The sequence below is a fragment of the Acinonyx jubatus genome, chromosome D3, assembly GCF_027475565.1.
Source record: "Acinonyx jubatus isolate Ajub_Pintada_27869175 chromosome D3, VMU_Ajub_asm_v1.0, whole genome shotgun sequence".
Taxonomy (NCBI): Eukaryota; Metazoa; Chordata; class Mammalia; order Carnivora; family Felidae; genus Acinonyx; species Acinonyx jubatus.
In genome coordinates, this window is record NC_069392.1 from 18052668 (window position 1) to 18079107 (window position 26440).

The following is a 26440-nucleotide window of genomic DNA, read 5'->3' on the forward strand; positions in this document are numbered from 1 at the left end:
TTTAGGAAGCACAGTTGTGACTGGACATGACATTGACAGCTGTGAGGTGGCTTGATCACATTGGACATTAATGTTTGTTTCTTCTTCTAACATATTCTGCTTCAAGTTCTTCCCTTTCTTCTTTTCCCTCTTTCTTCCCTTCATCTATCTCCTCCTTTCTTCCTACCCTCCTCCTTCCTTCAAACATATTTAAATTGTAAGTAGCCAGGGGGTGCTAAGGGCTCTTTGCAGATGGAGAGGCCCAGAAAACCATTTTGTCTGAGCTTACAGTGGCCAAGAACCAGATGGTTAGGCTTTGGACGTCCTTTCCAAATGAGGATGGTTTGTAGACTCACACAGAAAAGTCAACAGGACTGAAAAAAGACAAAGGTTCACTTTACGATAGTTTCGCCTGCCGGGTACCGAGACCTGTAAATGGTAAATCGTGAAATTATCGGGGAAATAGCACACTTAAATTGCTTTGTGTTTGGTTTGTGCATTTAAAGTTATAATGTATTAAATATCAATAAGTAAACATTCTATTGCACTTAGTTTGTGTCCACACTTAGTTGTTATAAAATCCTAGGCTCTTGGATGAACAATCTTCTTCCGTATTTAGTCTCCCATTCAAATTTTTCCATCATGTGTCCCAGACCTTTTGAACCTCATCTCTTGTTTTTTCTAACATGGCGGTCCAGTTGAACTGAGCCATTTTCTTTACTGCGTTAGTCACCAATCTTCTTTTTGCCTTGAGTTTTGCTATTTCCTTGGCCTTTTATGCCTCCTCCTACCTTCCCACCAATATAAGGCCATTCCTCCTTCACAGACCAGATTCAAATTTTACCTTTTCCACATCGTCTCCATGTAGCCTGCTATGCTCTGACCATTTTTCTGGCCACTCTGTGAGTTCTCTCAGTACATGTCCTATAAATAAGCCACGCATCATCTTTCTCTTATTTAATCCTCTCCTTAAAGCATCCTGTATTTGTGAGTTGTCTCTTTCTGGAGAATACATTCTAGAAGAGAAGGGACATACACACAGAGATCGAATAAATGCCAAGGAAAGAATGAACAAACAACCGAAGAATTGTGGTCCCAGTCCAGTTCAGTCATTATTTACTTGGGTGATGAACTACAGCTTTCCCCAGCTCCATTAATACCTCATTTCCTGGGATTTGGTAATAGGAGACAACATTCTGAGATCTGTGAATCTAGAATAGGCAGCACTTGCTAACCATATAAATTAGGGCACTCTCGAAGCTGCTGAAATAGAGACCTCCAAAGGGCAGAGCCTTAAAGACAATAGGAGCTGTTTCGCTCAACAGTCCAGAGGGAGGTGAGTAGCCCAGTGTGGACAGGTGTTTCTGTTCCACAGGCCATCTAGAATGGCTCTACCGTTTCCTGGGGGCTGTTCTTGTTTGTGTGGTCAAAGCTTACCACCAGGTCTATAATCCAACTCACAGGAAGAGGACAGACGGAAGGGGAAGCCGCACAATGTCCGCACCTTGCTCCTGCTCACCTTCCATGATGAGTCACATGGCTACTTCCAACTGCAAGGGAGGTTGGGAAATGTAGTTTCTAGCTGAGCAGCCATGCGCCTAGCTAACAGTTGGGGAAGGGTTTTCTAGTCCTAAAAAGAGAAAAGGGTCAGTCGGCCACGTCGAGTCCCTGCTCTCTGCAATGTTAAGAGAAAAAGAGATGTGTTTTCTCCATTCGAAAGACCTTACAAAGGGCCACAGCAGCCGGATTACAGCTGACCTGTCTAGCCAACCACTTGTTCCTAAGTATCCTGCACTCTACCTAAATCTACACATTTGCTGATTTTTCTGCCTTTTTGTTGTTGTTGGAATGCTGGAAAGGATTTCTTACCTCATCCTTCAAAGACCATCTCAAATACCACCTCCTGCTCAGAGGCTCCAAATGGATCTTGTGTAGAGATAGCCCTTTGTTGATGTCTTTTTCTTGGCCTGATATATCGGTTACTGGCATTCCTGCGTCATCTGATCCTGTCTACATCTTATGCTTCTCAGGGGGTATTTCTGCATCTTGGACCCTCCTGCACAGCAGGTACTTACGAATGGGAGTGGCTGACAGCATCCCAACTCGCATTTAGTGGTGCTTATGATGAGCTATCTTGGGTTCCATGGGCTCCTTACCTCATGCAATCCAAAGACAATCCTGTGAGGTAGGGGATACTGTTCCCCCCACCCCTCATTTCATGGTTGCAAAAACTGAGGCTTAACCAGATGAAGACACTTTCCCAAAGTCCCTCCGTCAGCAAGCAGTGGAGACAGACCTCACTCCCAACTGACTGGGCTGCAAAACTTTTGGGCCTCTTTTTTTTTTTAATATATATATTTTTAACGTGTGTTTATTTTAGAGAGAGAACGTGAGCAGTGGAGGGGCCGAGAGAGAGAGGGAGACACAGAATCCGAAGTGGGCTCCAGGCTCTGAGCTGTCCGCACAGAGCCCGATGCGGGACTCGAACTCATGAACTGCAAAATTATGACCCCAGCCGAAGCCAGAGGTTTAACCTACTGAGCCACCCAGGTGCCCCTCCGGCCTTTTATCCTAAAGTCTTTCCTGATCTCTTGAAATGAGTCGGATAACACTGTGAGCATGTGTGTGCATGCGTGTATGTGTGTGTATTGGGGGTGGGGGCAACAGTGTTCCTGCCATAGCGCTTCTGTTTATAGGAGGCCTTCAAAATCTTACCTATTTTTCCATAAAAGAGTGTTCAAAACACCTTAAGGCTTCATGTGTAAATTTTTAAGGGGTGGGGGGGGAATAAGGGCTTACCATTAATAAGTTAACATACTTACCTGGAGCCGTCGTCCCTTCAAACACTAGAATGTTTAATGTAGCAAAGGCCTTGACGAACATCGAGGAGGAGAAGGAAAACATCGAGGAAGAGACTTTGAATGAAATCTAACTGTATTCAAAGAGAAAACAAATTTTGAAAAATCCCGCATGGCAACGGGCAAGGAACAAACGGAGGTAGTTAATTGCAACACAGGTTAGAGGGTCAATTTCCGTAAGTTATAAAGCGTTCTTGGAAGTCATGTGGATCTCGGGCATGTGAAGAGCGGCTTAACTTCCCTTACAATTAAAGCAGTCCTCCTGTTTATCCCTCGGAGAGGTGACCAGCAAGGCTTTTGGTAACACAGAGTGATAGCCAGCAAGCCAAGCTGTGGTGGAAAGAACATGCGTCTTCGGGCCCTGCTGGAAATGTAAATTCATGCAGTGTGGAGCAAAACACCAATAGCACAGAAACCTTGACTTAGCAGTTTCAGTTAGGAAGTCCGTATCCTACAGTTTGCCATCTGTTTGTGCCTCCCGGTCAGATGTACGGCATTATCTATAGTAGCCAAAAACTTAGAACAGCCTAAATACTCACCTCTGGGGGGCTGGTTCAATATTCTAGAGTGATTTAACACAACAGGAACCCTCACGGCCGACAAAAGAGAACCTTAGATGGGACGCCTGGGTGGCTCAGTCGGTTAAGCGTCTGACTTTGGCTCAGGTCATGATCCCCCAGTTCGGGGGTTCGAGCCTTGCGTCGGGCTCTGTGCTGACAGCTCGGAGCCTGGAATCGGCTTTGGATTCTGTGTCTCCTTCTCTCTCTGCCCCTCCCCTGCTCACACTCTATCTCAAAAATAAATATTAAAAGAAAAAAAACCACTAGACAATATAACTGCACACTTGGAGTACCTGGCACCTGCAGAGGTCAATTTTAACGTCTCCCTTTCCTACACCACAAAATTTTTTTCCGTAATCGTGAAATGAAGCAAATGACAACTGTCAGAAAATAAATGCAGTGCAATGTGTTTAATTGAACTTTGTATGTATAAAATCATGCCAGTAAAACGTTTCAAAATTAAAATATTTTAGCACAAAATAGGGAAAGGAGTAGTGGGCTGGTCCTTTATAATTACATGAATATATCTTTTTTTTTTTAATAAATTTTTTTTCAACGTTTATTTATTTTTGGGACAGAGAGAGACAGAGCATGAACGGGGGAGGGGCAGAGAGAGAGGGAGACACAGAATCGGAAACAGGCTCCAGGCTCTGAGCCATCAGCCCAGAGCCTGACGCGGGGCTCGAACTCACGGACCGCGAGATCGTGACCTGGCTGAAGTCGGACGCTTAACCGACTGCGCCACCCAGGCGCCCCCATGAATATATCTTTTGACCAAAGTGGGGAACGTTCTACCGGCACATTTGTTACAGTAACGAATAATAACTTGATAGGTTTTTAAGCCTCGACTTCTGCATAATTTGTCAGCGATTCCAATAGTGATCTTTTTTTTTTGCATGTGTATGTTGAATAGATGTGAAGCAATAGATATGCAAGTAGGAAAAGTCTTTCTTCTTTTTCTTTTTTGAGTAATCTCTACATGCAACACTCGAACTCACAACTCAAGATCCACAGTCACATGCTCTCCAGACTGAGGCAGCCAGGCACCCCCAAGCAGGAGAAGTCTTAAATAAGCAGGATAAATTTGGTAGAGACTCACAAAAATTCCTTTTCACAACACATTCCAGAAATGGCGGTATCCGTGTCTTTCTATCTTCAGATCAATTCTCGTAGCTTTCAAATGTCTCCATAGCCAAAAATTTCCACTAAAATAACTTCGCTAGAGAGTTCGTTACATTTAGTAAAAAGTTCTCAAGCGTTTCTTTGACCAAAATCAGTTCACGGCTGATTGTTTCCATTTGGTTCGTCTTTGTTTATTTCCAACCAAAGGCTATTCGTTCAGAGCTTGCTGTATGTAACAAGGGAGTCGGCCACCATGGCCCGTGTTGAGGCAGAGAATCTGAGGCAGGCACAGAAGTGGGAAAGCTTTATGGGGCGGGCGGGGAGAAAGGAAGCTTCTGGTAAGCTCAGAGTGGGAGGCAGTTGGCACGGGAATCTGGAGGCGGGCTAACTGGAAGGGCATTCTGTGTGATCAGTTAGGGAGCTTATCTGGCTTTCTCTGGTTGGTCCTCAGTTGGAAATGGGAACAGAAATGAGAGAAGCTTGGCCGTTGTGAATGTAGTCCTGGAAGTTTTGTGCTGTTGGTTTTGGGGTCGTTGCTTGGCTTTCCTGGATTGTTACTAGAGATAGATAGCCCAGCTGGCTTCCTGGGCTGCTGGTTATAGGTAATGGGTCAGTTTTCTGGGCAGCTTGCTGCACGGTTGTAGTTCAGGGCTTTGTTTTTATATATGAGCTGGTCATTGTTTGTATAGTCAGTCTCTCATGATACCTTATTGCATCCTTTGCTTTATTTATTTTTTTAATATAATTTATTGTCAAGTTAGCTAACATACAGTATATACAGTGTGCTCTTGGCTTCGGGGGTAGATTCCCATGATTCATTGCTTACATACAATACCCAGCGCTCATCCCAACAAGTGCCCTCTTCAATGCCCGTCACCCATTTTCCCCTTCCCCCGCGTCCCCCCATCAACCCTTAGTTTGTTCTCTGTATTTAAGAGTCTTTTATGGTTTGCCTCCCTTTCTGTTTCAGACTATATTTTTCCCCTTCCCTTTCCCCATGGTCTTCTGATAAGTTTCTCAAATTCCATGTATGAGTGAAAACATGTGACTGGCTTATTTCACGTAGCCTAATACCCTCCAGTTCCATCCACATCATTGCAAATGGCAGGATTTTATTCTATCTCATTGCCGAGTAGTATTCCGTTGTGTATATATACCACATCTTCTTCATCCATTCATCAGTTGATGGACATTTAGGCTCTTTGTTGAATTTGGCTAATTCAACAAATTTGGCTCTTGTTGAAAGAGCTGCTGTAAACATTGGGGTACATGTGCCCCTGTGCCTCAACATTCCTGTATCCTTCAGAGTAGGGCTAGGAGTAGCCCTTCCTAGTAGGGCTATTGCTGGGTCATAGGGTAGATCTATTTTTGCTTTTTTGAGGAACCTCCACACTGTTTTCCTGAGTGGCTGTACCAGTTTGCATTCCCACCGGCAGTGCGAGAGGGTTCCCATTTCTCCACGTCCTCGCCCGCCTCTGTTGTCGCCTGAGTTGTTAATCTTAGCCTCTCTGATTGGTGTGAGGTGGTATCTCAGTGTGGTTTTGATTTGTCTTTTCCTGATGAGGAGTGATGTTGAGCATTTTTTCATGTGTTTATTAGCCATCTGGATGTCTTCTTTGGAGAAGTGTCTGTTCGTGTCTTCTGCCCATTTCTCCTGCTATTCTTTAAAACCTGTTCTTTTTTCCCCCCCTATATGTGTATCCACTTCCTTACATTTTGCGGTTGCAAATCTAAGGAATTTCTCCACTGCTAAGCCACAGATCATGGCTTTCACACAATTTTCTCTGGGAGGGATCTTCAAGGGACAGTTCTAAAGGCTGACTCTGGCTCTTTACAATTTTTTTTTTTTTTAATGGTTGATGAACTTCATTTAAGACTTCCTATGAGAAAAAGAACTCCAAAAAGAAAAAAAAAATGCATATGGCTGTCCTTTTTTTTTTTTTTTTTAATTTTTTTTTCAACATTTATTTATTTTTGGGACAGAGAGAGACAGAGCATGAACGGGGGAGGGTCAGAGAGAGAGGGAGACACAGAATCGGAAGCAGGCTCCAGGCTCTGAGCCATCAGCCCAGAGCCCGACGCGGGGCTCGAACTCACGGACCGCGAGATCGTGACCTGGCTGAAGTCGGACGCTTAACCGACTGCGCCACCCAGGCGCCCCTGGTTATCCTTACTTCTAATCTATTGTTTAAGCCCAGAAACAGGTACAAAATATGACAGAGGCTGGACACATAGACCTGTGTCCAAGGTGAGCACAATTCTAATTCAACATGATCTCACTCTGAATAGGAACACATGTGGCGGAGTCTGTGTGTTAGAGGAAGACCACGTAACTAGGAAATCCCCAAGTTCTACATAGAATTCAGTGCTGTTTAAAGGATAATCCACGGGGCGCCTGGGTGCCTCAGTCGGTTGGGCGTCTGGCTTCAGCTCAGGTCCCTAATCTCACAGTTCATGAGCTCAAGCCCCACATCAGGCTCTGTGCTGACAGCTCGGAGCCTGGAGCCTGCTTCGGATTCTGTGTCTCCCTCTCTCTCTGTTCTTCCCCCACTCACACTCTGCCTCTGTCTCTCCAAAATGAATAAACGTTAAAAAAAATAAATAAAGGATAATCCACAAACTGTGCTAATTTGAAGCTTACAAATACATTATTGAAACTCAACAGAAATAGTTGAGCTATAATCTTTTTTTTTTAATTTTTTTAATGTTTATTTATTATTGAGAGACAGAGCATGAGCATGGGAAGGACAGAGAGAGGAGGAGACACAGAATCCAAAGCAGGCTTCAGGCTCCGAGCTACCAGCACAGAGCCCGACGCGGGGCTTGAACTCACAAACCGTGAGATCATGACCTGAGCGGAAGTCTGACGCTTAACCGACTAAGCCACACAGGCGCCCCTAATCTAAGACTTAGATGAACAAAAGATTCTTGTGGGATGGAGTGTTTTATCCCTGACATTGTCTAGAATTACTGGTGCCTGGTGATGACGTAAAGCAGACTTTTTGTTGATGTTTTTTTTTTTTAATTTTTTTTTAACGTTTATTTATTTTTGAGACAGAGACAGAACGTGAATTGTGGAGGGGCAGAGAGAGAGCGAGACACAGAATACGAAACAGGCTCCAGGCTCTGAGCTGTCAGCACAGAGCCCGATGCGGGGCTCGAACTCATGGACCGCGAGATCATGACCTGAGCCAAAGTCGGATGCTTCACCGACTGAGCCACCCATGTGCCCCTAGTTGGTCTTCTTATGATTTGTAAATTTTCTACAGACACCTGGGTGCTCCTGCCATTCCCAGTGCCCCACCAATATGCCTCTGGAAGTTTCCTAGCACCGCCGAATGATCATCAAGAGTGAGTAACGGAAACCTCAGAAGGAAGGAAGCATACGTTGTATGCTCCTGGTTGCGTGCATTAAGTGATGCATGCACTTGCATATACATGCATATTTAAGCATAACGTAACTCTGGAAGAACACAGAAATTGTTCAAATGACTCTTTCGAGAAGTCTGGGAAGGGCGCCTGGGTGGCTCAGTCAATTAGGCATCCCACTCTTGACTTCAGCTCAGGTCATGATCTCATGGTTCGTGAGTTTGAGTACCGCGTTGGGATTCTGTCTCCCTCTCTCTCTGCCCACCCCCCTCGCTCTCTATCTCTCTCTAAATAAAAATAAACTTAAAAAAAAAAAAAAGGTCTGTGTAACTAAGGGGTGGAATGGGAGCTCGTCTCTGTCTAGTTGATTCTCTGGTGACCACGTCTGTTCACCGAGGACCTAGCCAGAGCTCAGCTGAGAAGCCAAGAGCATCTTTTCTTTAGCACAGCTCACTGGAGGTCCTGACTTTGATATTCGGTGACTGGTCAGGAATGTAGGTGACTAATCAGAGATCAGCAGTGGCTGTAACGTAATCTCGAGGGAGGTCCGGTTTCCAGTTCTTATCGGTTGCAAGCAGCCCCGTGTGCCACAGGTGGGCGGCCATCGGGAGCAGTCACCACCTCCTGGGATGAATTATTAACACCACCCCGCCCAGTGAGCTAGAATCGCATCAGACCTTGCTGCTGGGCATCTCAGGATCAAGGCTCATAAGCCAACGGGGAGGCAGTTTTGAATGGCTCAGCACAAGAGCTGTTAACAACCGGTGCACTCTCCCTGCAGGATGGCATCCAAGGTAATGTGACGGGGAGGTGGCCTCATTCTGGCACCTTCTCTTCTATGAGGAGCTCTCTAAACAAGAGTAACAGCTGGGCCTCCAGGAGCGATGGGGCGAGAACGGGGCTCACGGATAAGAGCCTGCATATATTTGGTGAAAATTTTATTTGAGATGGTTGTTCGATGCCACCCTTTGTACTCATTTGGGGGATGCGATCCTTTAGGACGGAAGTTGTGGGGTGTTACCAGTTCATTTCAGATCGCCCTCGAGCTACGCCGTCAATCAACCTTCCTGTGATTATGGAAATGGTCTGCATTCTCCATGTCCAATGCGGTCGCTGCTGGCCATGTGTGACTACTGAGTGCTTGGGACGTGGCTGGTGTGCCTGGGGAACTAAATTTCCAATTTTACTTTTAATTGATTTGGAGAGCCGCATGGAGCTGGAGGCTGCTGCGGTGGGCAGCTCAGGTGGAACCTTAAATAGTAGGTAGGTGCCTGGTATTGAAGAGAATTGTGGGTAGTAATTGCCCTCACATTTGAGACTGTCTGTAAATGTATCCCCGAGGCACCGTGTTTATACTTTTAGATGTGGTAACCCCAAATTGCCCCAGAGAAAGATCACCTTAGGAAGCTAAAACTGAGCTATTTTCCTAGGCGCGTAGGCAGTGACAATAATTCTCCTGGGGCAGGTGCAAGATGGAATTCGGGTGTCGAACCTACTGGCTTTTTCCAGGGGTTCATTAAAAAGCCTAAAGATTTAGAAGGACAGTTCTCTTTTCTGGCCTTTTTCTTTTCTTTTGCATAACCATGTCTGTTTAGAAAACATTACCCGTTGGTGGATAATTTCTCCTTCTCTAGACAGCCAAAAAGGTGACAGAAGCATTTGTATATGTGGTGAGAATAATTTAGTAGCCAGCCACACAATCCTCATGCCCGATGAAGAAACTCTAGCTCCAACCTGTCATCGACCCATCCATTCCGTCAATGATCCATTTCTATAGCACCTAATACCGTCGCCTTGGCAACTGGTAACTCCAAATGGCACTGTCCTTGACTGAAAGTGTACTTGAACTCCCAGAGGTCCCGGCTTTCCTTGTCATTCCCGCATCAGGTCTCAAAACAGGAACCCGAGGGAGCACGATTCATGGGGAAGAATGATTTGGTTCATTGGAGAGGAGTATTTCCTGCGGAATGGGTCTTGCCGAGGAAATGTGACAGGTGGGCCTGTCCTCAAGCAAAGTGTCACGTGTCATTTTCTAATTGTCATGGCTGTATTGAAATCCACGTAGATGTAATATACGTGCAGATTTATCTATATGTGGTTATACTTTCTTTGTTTTTTAAATTTTTTGTTTATTAAAGTGTATTTATTTATTCTGAGAGAGACGGAGACAGCATGAGCAGGGGAGGGGAAGAAAGAAAGGGAGAGAGAGAATCCCAGAAAGGCTCTGCGCCGAGTAGACGTGGAGCTCGAACTCCCGAAACGGAGATCATGACCTGAGCCAAAACCAAGAGTCAGACACTTAACTGAGCCACCAGGCACCCCTATTTTTTATTTTTTACTGTTTTATTTATTTTTGAGAGAGGGAGGGAGGGAGGCAGGCAGAGGGGCAGAGAGAGACGCACACACAGAATCCGAAGCAGGCTCCAGGCTCTGAGCTGTCAGCACAGAGTCCGACGCGGGGCTCGAACCCACGAACCGTGAGATCATGACCTGAGCTGAAGTCACTTAACCAACTGAGCCATCCAGGTGCCCCCTATGTGGTTATACTGTATAAAAAATGAAGGAAAGCTATCCTTCCCCCACTTGTGAATTAATTCCCAGATCGCTTTGGTAAACGTTTGGACTTCCTACGTCATAATAAAAACAAGCAAACTATTGATACACCTGACATCTTGGACAGACCTCAAAGGCTTTATGCTGAGTGGAAAAAGCCTCAAAACGTTCTATATTCTGTGACTCCATTTATAGATCATTCTCAAAATAACATCATTATAGAGCTGATGAACAGAATACTGGTTGCCAGGAGTTACAGAAAAATTGTTCGTATGACTTTAGGAAATGACAGAGCATTTGTGTCTTGTTGGTCATGGTGCACATGGGATAAAATTATATAGAAGCACATGACATGAGTGCATATAAGAACTAGTAAGATGTGAGGGCACCTTGGTCCTTGGTGGCTCAGTTGGTTAAGTGTCTGATTCCTGATTTCGGCTCAGATCATGAGATCGAACTCCCCCCGCCCCATCCTCACTCCCCTCCCCGTTGGGCTTGGTGCTGGGTGTGGAGAGTGTTTGGGATTCTGTCTCCCCCGCCCCTCCCCCAGTTGTGCACATGGGTGCACATGTGCACTCACTCTCTCTTCAAAAGAGAAAAGTGAAATCTGAATAAAGTGTGAAGAATGTCCTAGTGTTGATTTCCTGGTACGATAGTTATTGTTACCTTTGGGGGAGGCTAGAGGAAGGGTACGTGGGACCTCTCTGTACTGGTTTAGCAACTTCTTGTGAATCTATAATTATTTCAAAATAAATAGTTGTTTGTTTGTTTGTTTGTTTGTTTCAAGCCTTGGGGCACCTGGGTGGCTCAGTCAATTATGCGTCTGACTCTGGATTTCGGCTCACATCATGATCTCATGGTTCATGACGTCGGGCCCCGCATCGGGCTCTGTGTTGAGAGTGTGGAGCCCGCTTGGGATTCATACTCTCTCCCCCTCTCTCTGCCCTCCCCTCTCTGCCCTGTTTCTGTCTGTCTCTCAAAAGAAATAAACTTTATGAAAAGATTTTTTTAATGTTTATTTATTTTTGAGAGAGACAGAGAGAGAGAGAGAGAGAGAGAGAGAGAGAGCATGAGCAAGCAGGTGAGGGGCAGAGAGAGAGAGAGGGGGACACAGAATCCGAACAGGCTCCAGGCTCTGAGCTGTCAGCGCGGAGCCCGATGTGGGGCTTGAACTCACGAACTGTGAGATCATGACCTGAGCCGAAAAGTCAGACGCTTAACTGACTGAGCCACCCAGGCACCCCAGAAATAAACTTAAAAAAAATAATAAATCCTTATTTGGAAATATTGGCAATGAAGCCAGTGGAAATGACCTGAGAAGGAGCTGGGCTTGAGGAGCAGAACAAAATGAATAATGATGCTACTCTTTACTGAGCACTGGGTTCATGCCACTCAACTGGGCACCATCCACATGATGGCCTTTTTTAGTTCATGGGTAATTTATTCAAAAGCTCACTTTCTCAAAGTCATCTGCACAGCTGGCCTCTTTCCTCCAAGCTAGTAGAATTGTGGGAACTTGTTGTTTAGTCGGAAATCTGTATACGCTCCTTTGCCAGATAATGAGGAAGCAACTCATGATTGAAATCCATGTTCGATGTTCATACGGAATGGCTGCCTCCATGCTTCTTTTCTTTCTTTCTTTTGTTTACAGTCTTGTTTTTTTTTTTTAGTGTATTTATTTTGGGAGAGACAGAGAGTTTGAGCAGGGGAGGGGCAGAGAGAGAGAGCGTGGGGGAGAGAGAGAATCCCAAGCAGGGTCCACACTGTCAGTGCAGAGCCTGATGTGGGGTTCAATCCCATGAACCGTGAGATCGTGACCTGAGCCAAAATCAAGATTTGGATGCCTAACCGACCTGAGCCACCCGGATGCCCCCATAGTCTTCGTTTTTAAAGTCCAGCTTGTCTGGGGTGCCTGGGTGGCTCACTCGGTTGAGCATCCAACTTTGGCTCTGATTATGATCTCTTAATTCACAAGTTCGAGTACCATGTGGGGCTCTGGGCAGATAGCTCAGAGACTGGAGCCTCTTTCAGATTCTGTGTCTCCCTTTCTCTCTGCCCCTCTCCCGCTCATTCTCTCTCTCTCTCTCTCTCCCTCCCTCCCTCCCTCCCTCCCTCTCTCTCTCTCTCTCTCTCAAAAATAAACAAAAAAATTTAAAATCTAGCTTATCTGATGTAAGTATGGCTACTCTGGCTTTCTTTAGACCTCCATTTGTGTGATAAATATTTCTCCATCCCCTCACTTTCAATCTGCAGGTGTCTTTAGGTCTAAAATGGGTCTCTTGTAGGCAGCATATAGACGGGCCTTGTTTTTTGTTTTGTTTTTTCTGTGTGTTTTTGTTTTTTAAATCCATTCTCACACCCTTTGTCTTTTGATTGGAGCATTTAGTCCACTTACATTGAAAGTAATTATTGATCTGTATTTCTTGCCATTCTGCTACTTGTTTTGTCATTGTTTCTGGAGATTTTCTCCGATCCTTTCTTGTCTTTGTCCCTTTGGGTCTCTCTGCTGTTGTAGAATGGAATGTTCTCTATATATCTGTTGAGTCCACCTGGTCCGGCGTGTCGTTCAAAGCCATTGTTTCCTTGTTGATTTCCTACTTAAATGACCAGTCCATTGATGCAAATGGGGTCTTAAAACCCCCTACTATTATTGCATTATTTCTTCTTCCTTTACGTTTGTTATTTTATATATTTGAGTGCTCTCATGTTGGGTGCATTCTTAAAATTGTTACATCTTCTTTTTGGATTGTCTTCTCGGTGATTATACAATGCCCTTTTTTTGGTGTCTTTTGACACACTACATTTCAGATAAGTACTTTGCTGCTGTTCAAATATATTTCGGTGACTATGTATTTTTAGGACTCTGTAACCCCATCAGAGTCAAATACATAGGTAAGTTAAAAAAAAACCTTTACTTTAAAATAATAGCAGACTCCCCAAGTTGCAAAAATAGCCACACAGAGGTCCCATGTCCACTTGACCCAGTGTCCCTCGATGATGTCGTACGTCACTACCATACGATTTTTAAACCAGGGCAGGTGACGTTGGCGCGAGGTGTGTGGGGAGTGCTATGCCGTTTTCACACATCCGTAGATGTGCGGGACACCTACTGCAATGAGTAGTTACTTTGACCCTGGTTGTCTTAAGTCCTAATTCGCTAAGCCCCTTACACCTCTGGTAGACTCATTTTGCTGTCCGGTTAGGAGGCGGTGTCACTAGGAGGCGGGAGAAGCGGCACCCAAGTAATATGTTGAATTCAGAGAGTCATTGGGTCCAGTGAGCTCCTTCCCCTTACTCCTGATGGCTTTCCTTTACAATTTTGCAACTCATTTTGGTATGCCTTACTTTTAAAGCAAAGATTCATCTAAACCGTGGTGTTGTATGTGTGTATTACTACTTTAAAAACTCTTTTGAACACTTGCCTCCCATCACCCCCACTATCTTGTCTTTTGATTAATGAAGAGCAAGCATTTTATATTGAAATCTTGAAGAAAAGCAAATTCACACACAGCTTGACAGCAGGAACTTCTATTTTAAGTAACTTCCTAATTAATCATTTTGAGGGGGGGATCTGAGTAAAAGCCATTTAAAAGAATAGGCATTCAGTCTAGGGTTGATGTCTTTTTTTTTTTTTTAACATATATTTATTATTTTTTTGAGAGAGAGGCATTTAGTCTAGGGTTGTCTTTATTTTATTTTATTTTATTTTATTTTATTTTATTTTATTTATTTTAATGTTTTTATTTATTTTTGAGACAGAGACAGAGCATGAGCAGGGGAGGGGCAGAGAGCGAGGGAGACACAGAATCCGAAGCAGGCTCCAGGCTCCGAGCTGTCAGCACAGAGCCCGATGTGGGGCTTGAACTCACGGACTGTGAAATCGGATGCTCAACTGACTGAGACACCCAGGCGCCCCTGGGTTGTCTTTTTTTTAAATACAAATTTATTACTATTTTTTTTTTTTTTGAGAGAGAGAGAGAACACAAGCAAGGGAGGGGCAGAGAGAGAAGGAGACATAGAATCTGAAGCAGGCTCCAGGTTCTGAGCTGTCAGCACAGAGCCTGGCACAGGGCTCGAACTCAGGAATGTGAGATCATGACCTGAGCCAAAGTGGGTTTGCTTAACCCACTGAGCCACCCAGGTAACCCCAGGGCTGTTGTCTTCACTGTTCCTACAACTATGCTTTTATTTCTAAAGTGATTGTAAGTTCCTGGGGACCAAGTACCTCCCATGATGCCTTGCACACATTAGATGCTCAGAAAGTGGTTGATCAGGTGCCATGTTCACATAGTTAGGATTTTGATTGTGCTCCTGGTTCCTATTTATTAGAATCCCTCAACTTTCAGTGTGCCTGGCTGGTTTGGTCAGTAAAGCCTGTGACTCTTGATCTCGGAGTTGTAAGTTCGAGCCCCACGTTGGATGTAGAGATTACTTAAAACTAAAAACCTTAAAAAATAAACCACTCAACTTTCTAATCTGATCATTGACTTCTTAAGTTGACAATACAGATTCTATGTGCAACATCTCCAGTAGTTTTAGCTGGTTCAAGAAAGTTACCTCATTTTGTCTCTGCTTGAGTCAAGCATCATCTAACGCAGAGGATCCCACGGTGGTCCGAGAAGCTAGGTCTAATTGTGATGTTTTTCATCACTGTCAGAGAAGGTGAAACTCCATTTTCCAACTCCTACAGTTTCCTAGATACTTAAGATTGTGTCAGACGAGTTTGCTCTCTTTCTTTGGTTCAGAATTTGTTTTATGACTGAGGGAACGAGAAGGTGCTCTCAATATGACACAGAAAATGAAGGGTTCTTTTTTTCAACTTTCCAGGGGTACATCTCTTGTTACAGAAGCCTGGCTCTGTTCATAATTCCACTTTGACTCTTTAAAAGATATTTATTGATGAGAATAATTCTAGTTATTAGCATTAATACTTTAATCAGGGGTACTTGGCCAGAAGACTCATAAATAATACCATAAATTCTATGGAGCACAATTGGGAAATTAGCTGTTGCCCGAATTTTTATTCTAATGTTGTCATTCTGACGGCTTCAAATCCAGACCGTTTCACACCATGTGGTGTTTCAAAGCACCATTCTTAATGTGTAAGGATCAATCGTGTTATTCTTAAAAGATACAAAACCATATATAAAACATCATCCCAGTGGGGGCGCCTGGGTGGCTCAGTGGGTCAAGTGACCGACTCTTGATTTCAGCTCCGGTCATGACCTCAGAGTTCACGAGATCAAGCCCTGTGTCAGGCTCTGTGCTGACAGCATGGAGCCTGCTTGGGATTCTCTCTCTCTCTCCCTCTCTGTCTCTCTCTGCCCCTCCCCCACTTATGTGCATGTGTGTGCTCTCGCTCACTCGCTCTCTCTCTCAAAATAAACAAACATGAAAATAACTTAAAAAATTATCCCAATATTTTTACATACATATATGCCTGGGGTGAGGAAGACTAGAAAGGAATATTCCCAAATGAAAACAGTGGTAATTTCTGAATGGTGAATTTATTTATTTATTTATCTATCTATCTATTTCTTTATTTATTTTGAGAGAGAGAGAGAAAGAGGGAGAGCATGCTAGTGGGGTAGGGGCAGAGGGAAGAGGGAGGAAGAGAACCCCAAGCAGATTGCACGCCCATCATGCAGCCTCACGTGGGGCTCCATCTCAGGACCATGAGATCATGACCTGAGCCAAAATCAAGATTGGGATGCTTAACTGACTTGGCCGCCCAGGCGCCCCGAAGTGGTGATGATTTGTATTCTCTCTGTTGTGTCTTTCCCGAGCGTCTGAAACGAAAATGTCCTTCTTTTACAATCAGACAGAGAAAAGATACCATTTTAAAAAGCCAATATCCATGGGGGGCTTTTACGCTTGATCTGAGCCAAGAGGCTGAGAAGCGATTTCCGTGAGGGGCTTTAGCAGATGTTTATTTAACATACTTTTCCTTCTCCTTTCCCCGCTCAGTCTCATCATAAACCAGGGTTAACAGCAAAATCCAGAAAAGTCAGTTTTGTTTTTGTTTTTAGTATAGTTCACACACAGTGTTGCGTTAGTTTCACGTGTAGGACGTAGTGGTTGGACAAGTAGATACGTTACGCTTTGCTCACCACAGATGCCACAACCATCTGTCCCATATATCCCTATTGCAATATCATTGACTGTATTCCTTATGCTGTACCTTTTCTTCCCGTGATTGATTTATTCCATACGTGGAAGCCTGCATCTCCCCAGGAAAGTAAATTTTTAAAAACTGTACACATTGATCTTTATTCCCTTTTTGGGGTATGTGCGCAAGAATTCTACCCTTTGCGGAATGAACATTTCCAGGAAGTTGATCCAGCCCATGGCTAAAGCCCTTGTATATTTTGGTTTTTTTTATTAAAAATTGGGGGCAGGGGCACCTGGATGGCTCAGTTGGTTAAGTGTCCGACTTTGGCTGAGGTCATGATCTGGTGGTTCATGGGTTCGAGCCTCGCGTCGGGCTCTGTGCTGACAAGCTCGGAGCCGGCAGCCTGCTTCAGATTCTGTGTGTGTGTGTGTGTGTGTGTGTGTGTGTGTGTGTGTGTCTCCTCCTCCTCTGCATGCTCTGTGTCTCTCAAAATAAATATTAAAAACAATAAATTTGGGGAACAGAAAAGGTATGTTTCTTCAGAAAGAGGAATCTGAGAGACTGGCGGTATCTCTTTGGTTTTGGTGTCTACCTACCCTTTTAGAAATTTGAGATGAGACCTTTTGGGTCTCCCTCTCCAGAAGAAAATAAAGGGGTGGGGGGGCGGTCTGTCCTGCCTGGCAAGTCCTCGCAATGTCACAAAAAGAAAATGAGCTGACTGGCTTTGGACAGGGAGGAAAAAGGGTTGGAAAATCCCTAATGAATTCCAGATGTAGCAAAAGAAAGACCGTTGAACTTGAAATTTGCATAAACTGTGCTAAACTTCTCAGGGGATGTCGATACTGCAGGTCTGTGGACCCAGCTTTGAGGAGTGGGGTTCTAACCATGGTCCTGGGCTACCCGGACCTATTCGTTGGAATGGCCTGGGGTACCTGTTACACATCCAGATTCCTGGGCCCTACTCTGCCATTTCCCAGACTTTTCCAGGCGATCCTCTGCCATATTCAAGTTTGAGAACCACAGGCTCCGGAGATTTCTCAACCTGCCGGAAGTGTTAGCTGTTTTCACCAGTGTTGTTTAAGCACAGATGTCAGAATGGGAATAGTTAAAAAGCCATGTAGAAAGTTGTGTACTGTGGGGGCATCTGTTAATTTCTCCGTTGTCCCCAGAGGGATATGAACTGAGGGGGGTGCAGAATCCTGGGAAAATTCCAAGCCACACTTTCGTATTTGTTGATCCAAATAGGTTTTAGTGTAATCCATGGTCAATATCCAATTTCTGCTGAGTGTTTATAAGGCTCCCAGACCATGATATAGCTTCTGTTCCAGGGAAAGCTAGTTGAGAATGCCAGGAAGATTCTCCTTAAGGCAAGAAAATGCCTCTTGTACAACTTCATCTATAAACTCAAGGAAACAGGATTTCTGGGAACTTTAATGGACTTCAGGAAAGGCAAAAAGTAACTCAGAAAAATATCCTCCACTTAAAACTGCTATATTGAACCCCTGTGTTTATTGCAGCATTATTAACAATAGCCCAAATGTGGAAGCAACCTAAGTGTTGATCGATGCATAAATGGATAAAGAGTGTGTGTGTGTGTGTGTGTGTGTGTGTGTGTGTGTGTGTGTAATTATTCAACCGTACGAAGGTTTTACCATTTATGGCAACACTGATGGCATTATGCTAAGTGAAACAAGTCAGAGAATGACAAATACTGTATGATGTTATTCATATGTAGACTCCTACAACAACCGCAAAAACAAAAACAAAACTGCATGTAGATACAGATAACAGATTGTTGCTTGCCAGAGGTGGAGGGTAGGTAAAATGAGTGAATGGGGTCAGCAGGTACAAACTTCCAGTGGTAAAATAAATAAATGCTGCAGATGTCATATACAAGCATGCTGACTATGGTTAATAATCTTGTACTGTATATTTGAAAGTTGCTAAGAGAGTAAATCTTTAAAAGTTGTCAGCACACACAAAAAAAACCACTTTGTAACTGTGGTGATGGACTAGACTTTTTGTGATCCTTTCATAGGGTATACAAATGTTGAACTACGTCTGAGTTTACTATAATGTTACATGTCCATTACATCTCAATTAAGAAATGTGTGCAAAGGAAAAAGGCTACTAAGAATTTTCCAAGATCTTTTTTTCTAACATGTATTTAATTTATGGCTGGGAGTTAGTGAGCTACATTTAGGTCTTGCTTTTGATATTTTTTTATTTCCTGCTTAGGCTGAAAAACATGGTCCTATACTGTAACTGCAAATATTTCCTCCACCTGCAACTCCCATGGGACAATTAAGAACCCATGAACTGCTCTATTTTTTTTTTTTTTTTACAAGGGGACCATCTAATCCCTAAGGTAATTTAGGAGCATTATTCTGTTTGCTGATATTCATAATTATACTCATTCAGTAGTGATTAAGAGGCTGTAGTTGGATAATAAAACATCAGCAGTCCTCTTGTCGTGAGATGAAAAGATAGTCCCTCATTTCAACTGCTGAGCTGTCACTGTTGAGCAAATCAGATACATAAAAACTGGCGGTCTTACAATGCTTTTATCACTCAGGTTCGATCCTTGTCAGTTCCACAGCTAAGACCCTTTGAATCAAAATATCGGACCACGCTTTCTCAACGTGCGTTTGATTTAAATTTTAGCTGCCACCGAGGACAGTCACTCAGAAGTGGGGACAGCACCTTCAGAAGGGTTTCTTTGAGAGCTAGAGGTCAGTTTCTGTTGGTGGAGCTGACACTCTGTTGAGTTCTGTGCTTGAAATTGCTACCTGCTGTTTGCAGTTAATTTCTGGTTTGCGTTTGGGCAAGCCAGAAAACAATGGGTTGGGGAAAAGGTAACGTCTCCCCTTCCGGGTTCTAAATGACCTTAATTTGCCAAGATTGTTAGGCGCTGGGAATACAGAAAAGCTTAATTAAGAAGTATCACACCTCCAAATTTGAGGGAGGTGTCAGAAAACCATTGGACCCTTTTTTGGAAAGGGTTATTTTTGAAATTCCACTTGGCTTGTCTTTTTCAGACTTTTCCACTTTTTTAAACTACCATTGATTCGGAAGTCTGGTTCCTAAGGAAAAGAGGGATGTGGGCTAACCAAGATGCAGAGCAGGGATCCCCAAGCTTCTTCTGTAAAGTCCAGATGGTAAATATTTTAGGTTTCCCGGACCACACAGCCTCCGTAGCAACTATTCATTCCTGTTGTGGTGGAAAAGTAGCCGCAGACCCCCATAAACCATAAGCGTGGCCATATTCCAATCAGTGACACTGAGATTTGCATTTCGTAGAATTTTCTCATGTCATGAAATATTATTCTCTTGATTCCCCATCCCCCCCCCCATCATTTAAAAATGTACAAACCCCTCCGTAGCGTGTGACAAAAACAGGCAGCTGGCCGAATTTGGCCCACAGGACATAGTTTGCTATTGTCTGACATGGAACATCAAAACTGTGTTGTTTTTAGAATTTCATCAACCACTGGCCAAGCCTCCACAAGCAGCTTCATTATGAATTTTGCTTTCTCCCTAAGTCCCCACTGACAATATCCATCACGTTCTTGCTGTTGGACTGTGACCAGAGGCAGCTTCTATATAGCACATCATGACGACCAGAAGCAAGTGTGTGTTCAAACATCAGGATTGTTTGATAGGCAAAAGAATGATACAGTGACACGAGTCGTTTTAGGTGATCTATGAAAACCCGGGACTATCTGTGCCTGCTGGTTTGTTCTGGAAACCCACCATAAGAACAGGAACGGGTGGGGGATCCCCCCACCTTCTGGAAACATCCCTAGGTGGTGTACACCCTGCAGTATGCAGCGTAGAAACCATACGAGCCGTGTTTAGGTCTGTACATATCCCTCTCCGATCAGCTACATCCGTTAATCTGATGAGAATTTCCAGAGAGCTAGAATTTCCCCCCATCGTTTTAGGGAAGGATCCTCTGCTGTTAAACTGTTTTGCCCCATCGAGAACATCTTAAACAATGCTGTAAGATCTTTCTCTCCCACCCTTCTCTACTAACAGGCTTCTAGGTCTCTCGGCCTGAGTTTGTAGTTACGGTTGTAAATGTAGACGTTACAGGAATATACACATAGCCCTTCGGGGCTTGGCAGGTGATCCCTCAACGATGGAGGGAAATGTTTCAAACTGAGGTTATTAAAGATGGCTTTTTTTTGGTGTCCGCCTGGGAGATGGCCCTTCACTACGGGAGCTGCCCTGCTCACTAACCGAACTGCAGGCCGGATTTCTGGCCTGAACCCAGACGTTTGAGGGCCTCATAGGGAACCTGACAGGCAATTGTATTATGAAAGCTGACGTGCTGAATGGCCCGCTTTTAACGATATTCTTTACCTGTCTCCTTGTGTTAAAGTGGGAACGAGCGAAGGAGCAGAGTTAGAGGGTCGGTGAAGGCGGGTGGGGGATGGCAGGTGGAATAAAATATCGGGTGGTTTCATGTGTGGAGCTGATGTAGACTGTGTCACAAGAAAGGGTCGCACAGAACAAATCTCTTTTGTTCCCTGTCATCTTTAAATGAGTGTCAAAGTAGGCAGGGGGGCTTTGACCGTTAACCGCACAATTTAGCCGGGCCCGTTGTGTCCTGCGGGCCCCACCTCCTTGGAGTTTCTCAGATTAGAAAAGAAGGCCCCAGCTCCTTATAAATGGGCCATCTCTTGTTCTTTGTGTCCAGACTGCCCAGTGTGAAATCCACAGTGACGTTAAATGTTTTCTAATGAATAATTCCTGAAAGAAAATGGAGGACTATATGTGTAATGGATTGTAGCGCATTAAAATGTTTTGTTTGGCGCACAAAAATGTTGTCCTTCACAAGCACCATGATCGTTGCAAAAAGGCCTTTGTGACGGACCTGTTTCAATGGATTATCTGCAAGCGTTTCCATCCCAAATGGGAATCAAAGGCCGCCTTTGGCAAACTAATGTTTTTCAAGATGGCAGCCATGAAACACATTTAGTATTTAAAGTTGCGGGTTTTAAAGGAATGTTTGAACTCGGGAGATTTTCTCACTTACTTTCCCCCCTTTTGATTTGAGAAAGTGAAGCGGCTCCCCCCGACCTCTGTCCTGTTCTGGCGGCCGAATGGTCACCCTTGACAAGATTCGTGGAACCTATTTCTTGGAAACAAGCAAGAGGTCCCAGGAATGGGTGGTGGGCGCTTTCTCTGTGGCTAAACTTCGTACGCGTTTTCCTCCTCCTTCTTCTGGATGGGTGTGGATAAATAGGAGATTGCAGGGGATTTCAAATGACGCCTTGTTGTGAACTTAAGTTCCCAGTGGTTTTCACTGGGAAAACGATCGGGATTTCAGTGGCTCTTCAGTGGCTCAGTAGAGACACCTGGGTTAGTGGGCCGGCTCTGATGGGTCGATAACAAAACTAATGGGAGTTTCTGTGCTTCTTGAATCCGGGTGATGTCGGCTTCAGAGTTTCACTGCTCTTAGATTGCCAGTTAGCCAACCACCGTGGCAAGGGTCTTCTCTTTCCCTGTCTCTGTCTCTGGGACTTTACTAATAGTGAGGGAGCTGTGGTTTGCTGATGCCAAGCTCTGTGAAAGGTGGAGTTTTCCAACTCTTTGGTTATCTGCCTTCGTAGGAGAGAGGGCCGATGTGTTTGTTCGCCAGAAAATGTCTCCTTGGCTCCATTGGAGGATGTGTGAAGTGTAGCCAGAAACATCCACCATGTAGCTTTCCTCCGTGAGAATGATCATAATGAAACATCCTCGGAGGAAAGAAACAAACATTCCGCTTCTGTGAATTACAGATGTCAACAGAAGAAGGTCTTAATGGCAAGACTCTGCCTCACATCCTTGTGGATCTTTAAGCTTTAGACATGGGACTACCCCGGGGCTCCGTGTTGGAGAAATAGAAACAAAAGCCAAAGCTTCTGGAAAGTACCACGGAGAGCGGATAGATTCTCCTTTCCAACACACGAAATGTTAACTCCCGTCTGTCCTCTTTTGACTTCTCCTATTTGCCATCTCCACCAGCTTAAATGAATTTCAGGAACAAGGACCTTAAACTCCTAGGAATTTCCATAGGAAACAAGACCTCGCAGCAATTTGGTTTCCCCACCTACAAATTTGTAAAGACTAAGTGAACGTAATGAAAGCCTCCATGGAGTTCATCGTAGACACTCCTGTGTCATATTCTTTTCCTTGAGAGGAAACACAGCAGAATTAGGACATGTGAGGTTTAAGAAAGGCTTTTTCTTGTGGGATATAACCCACATACCGAGACGTGCGAAGCATAAGTGTGCAGCTTAAGTGTTATAAGGGCCACACCTAGGTAACCACCATCTGGGTCAAGACCTAGCACCCCAGAAATGCTTCACGTGCCTCTTTCACTCAATTTCCTTCATATCCACTAAAGAGAAGCACTCCTGGGATTTTCCTGATTTGTTTTGGAATCATTTGCTGAGCACTTAGAAACAACAACAGCTTGTTTCACAAGGTGGAAGCTTCTAGATGAGTCTAGCTGGCTACACAGAGATGAGTGTCGTTATGTCTTCATGCGTATTACGAAAAACAACCAGCAAACCCAGTGCATCACTGTTTAGATACAATCACTTAGGACGAGGTAAAAGTAGACTGTTCTTAATCCTGCCTCAGTGCATACACACAAGCAAAAATCCAAACTGGAAGGAAAATAGGAAAGGTGAGACTTAGACGCAGCAAACATCGCTACTGAAACATACAAGATTCACTAACAGTTGTGGGGGTTTTTTTTGGGGGGGGAGGGTGTTGGATCGCTTTCCGTTTGAGTTTGAAAAGAGAAAGCAGTCATCCCATGGCGTTTATCGCGCAGCTACCAAAGACTTTGTCATTCCGTCAGCAAACCCTAGAGCTTTTGCCCACAAACTGCAAGTCACGAAGTAATCGCTGGGGGAATATCAGGGTAAGCCGTGTGTCCTTGGTTATTTGGTGGGGGGAGGGGGCGGGGCTCCATTGTCCGAGGTGTAGCGAACCAACCTATCCCTGTATTCAGTATATGGTTTTACAATCTGGGCTCCAGTGTAAGCCAAAACATCCTCTTTTTTTTTCCTTCTGAATTTAAACCTTATTATTAAAAAAAAAAAACAAAAAACCTGTATCCACTATGTTGTGTTTGATTTCATTGGTTGCAAACGATAGAAACGACCCTCACCAGTTCCGAAAAGGAATTACCTTTTTTTTTTTTAGAGATTCCCCAGTCCCAGCGCATTTCGTATGCGTCCTTAACTATGGCTACGTCCATGTGCAACATGCAGCTTTGTTTTGCGTGGGAATTAACTGCATGCGAGTTAAACGGCACATTTCTTTTTTTCCTCATAATGCACCTAATCTCTTTCCACGATGCAGTGAGACTGTTCCCCAGGGTGCGCCTCACCTGCCCAGTCCCTAGTGGTAGATACTGAAGTTGCTTCCGAACCAAGAGGTCAGCAATGGCTCTTTTGCTCCTTGACACGCCTGTGGTCAAGATCTAAGTGCCTGGAGCGCAGAAACGGGAAGTCTGAGCTTTCTTCCACCTCCTCCTGGCTAGAGATGGGAACGTGTTGTTGGACTGTCCCGCCTGAGGCCTTCCAAGTCGGGAAGAGGACGTACCTTCAGGGGAAGTCCAAGGAGGAGGCACAGGTCCTGGGAGGGCACCACAGTGGGGGGAAAAGAAATTAGAATTCTTGGGCTCGGTGTCTGACCGGTCAGCGGGGAAAGTAGACACGAGAAATAGCCACTTGCCACCTGCACCTGCCACCTCCTATAACTGCATCTGGGCCATGTCCCGGTCCAGTCTGGGTCCATGAGCACCCATAGGCATACATAGTTTGTAATCGTAAGGCACAGGTACATCTGTGTTCTTGTTGGCCTCACTTAAAAGGGAGAAAGCATTGGTTATATGACCTTCAGAGGCATTATTTTAACACATGACAGTGCTGCCTCTCTAAGGGGTGGCCGAAATGTACAACGCTCCTTGTACATTTGGTTGCAATTTCACCTCAGCCTTGCCAGCGTTAATAATACAGCTCAACAGGGGGCATGCTTCCTTACTCTACTGTTACTGCAAAACTGGAACTGTTTCTCAGGGCTGCGGTGGTATCTAGGCAAAACCAAAGTAGATCCAGCTTCTATCTAGGAAAGTGGCTTTGGAATTTTCTTCTGAGTCCTTTACTTCCAACTCTTTTGTCCCGGGGGCACCCGGAGCCTTCCCGGAGATGGTGAGCTTAGAGCTGGGTGCAGGGGGTCCGGAGTCCAGCCTTTGGTATGAATCCTGCCTCCCTCACTTACCTCCCCTGCATCTTGGGGAGTTTAGCACAAGTTTTCCTTTTTGAAAAATTAAGGTAATAGCAGTTACCTCAGAGGGGCTTTCTAAGGATTTAATGAGGATTAAATGAGATGAGGCATAATAATAATTGAGGCTATGGGCCCAGCACCAAACATGGGGTGCATTAGTGGCCCATCAGCCACGATAGTAAAAGGGCGAGCTGCTTCTGTGAGCCCCCCATCACCCAGACGTGCCTTCCCCAGGACTCCTCATGCCTTTTCTTTTCAGTTCGCTTCTTTTGCCAAAACTTCTTAAAACTGTGTCCTGTCAGCCTTCATTTAAGCACTACCATTTAGCTCAAAGCAAAGGAACCCAGAGGTGAATTTTTAGCCAGAGCTAAAGCTTATCCTGGCTGGGGAAAGGTTTAGAGAAGTTGTGGGGTGGGACAGTATCTCTTTTCCATACCCCTCAAGTGGAACCACGTAGGAATACTTGAAACAGCTCTAGAACTGGCTCGAGACCATCGTAGCTGGAAGTTTTATTTTGTGGTTTAAGTAGAATGAGCAAACCTACTCAAGGTTTCAGAACTATCTCCTTGCCATAGCTCTGGATGCAAGACGAATGAATGGTTTTCACTCAAATGCAGATTGACCTAGTTATAAATTCAAAGAGAGCATTGAAACAGAGAAAAACACTTGCATTTGCTCCATAAGAGCCCAAACTGAGCCTGAAATGACAGATGTGGGTTGAATCCCATCTCTGCCTCTTACTGGCTATAGAAAGTCATTCCTCATTATCATTACATCTCTCTGTATTTTATTATCTACTAACCCCGGCAGAGGGGCTAGGTTTTATTCAGTGACCTATCTGTAGTCGCCTCCTATCCTTACGACAAATCTATGAAAGAAATCTTATGACCCCACTTACAAATGAAAAATGGGGCAGCTGGGTGGCTCAGTCAGTTAGGCATCCGATTCTTGATTTCAGCTCAGGTCATGATCTCACAGTTCATGGGATCAAGCCCCGCATTGGGCTCTGTGCTGACAGCATGGAGCCTGTTTGGGATTCTCGCTCTCGCTCTCGTTCTCGCTCGCTCTCTCTGCCCCTCCTCTGTTCTCTCTGTCTCAAAATAAATACACATTTAAAAAAAATTTTTTTTCAGTGTTTATTTCTGAGACAGAGAGAGACAGAACATGAGCGGGGGAGGGGCAGAGAGAGAGGGAGACACAGAATCGGAAACAGGCTCCAGGCTCTGAGCTGTCAGCACAGAGCCCGACGCGGGGCTCGAACTCACAGACTGCGAGATCATGACCTGAGCCGAAGCCAGACGCTCAACGGACTGAGCCACCCAGGCGCCCCTAAATATACATTTTTAAAAAATGAAAAATGATTTGACTAGTTTCAAGGAAGAAAAGGCCAGGCGGATGAACTTGAGAGTTTATTTTGTTATAGATCACAAACTCCAAAGGGTGGAAAAAGAAGTACATAGTGTTGGAGTTCTAGACCCCATAAAGGAAAAAGTCATTTTTATATAATAAAGTTCATCAGGTATTTCTCTGCAGGAAAACCTCCATGAGCAAAATCAAAAGACAAATGACAAACTGGGAAAAATATTCCCAGCCCATAG

General features: G+C 44.5%; 1 protein-coding gene across 9 annotated transcripts in view; it reads left to right on the plus strand.

The window, feature by feature from the left end:
- The window catches only part of MYO1H (myosin IH), a 147399-nt gene that overhangs the window by 55081 nt on the left and 65878 nt on the right, over positions 1 to 26440 (plus strand). For 2 of the 9 annotated variants that reach the window (XM_053206187.1, XM_053206190.1), the window contains exon 1: positions 8253 to 8682. The exons of the other annotated variants lie outside the window; for them this stretch is intronic. In XM_053206187.1, coding sequence (XP_053062162.1) covers positions 8671 to 8682 — 12 coding nt within the window. In that variant the 5' untranslated portion in view covers positions 8253 to 8670. Of the gene's footprint in view, positions 1 to 8252; positions 8683 to 26440 lie in introns of those variants that run through there. 9 annotated transcript variants of the gene reach the window in all.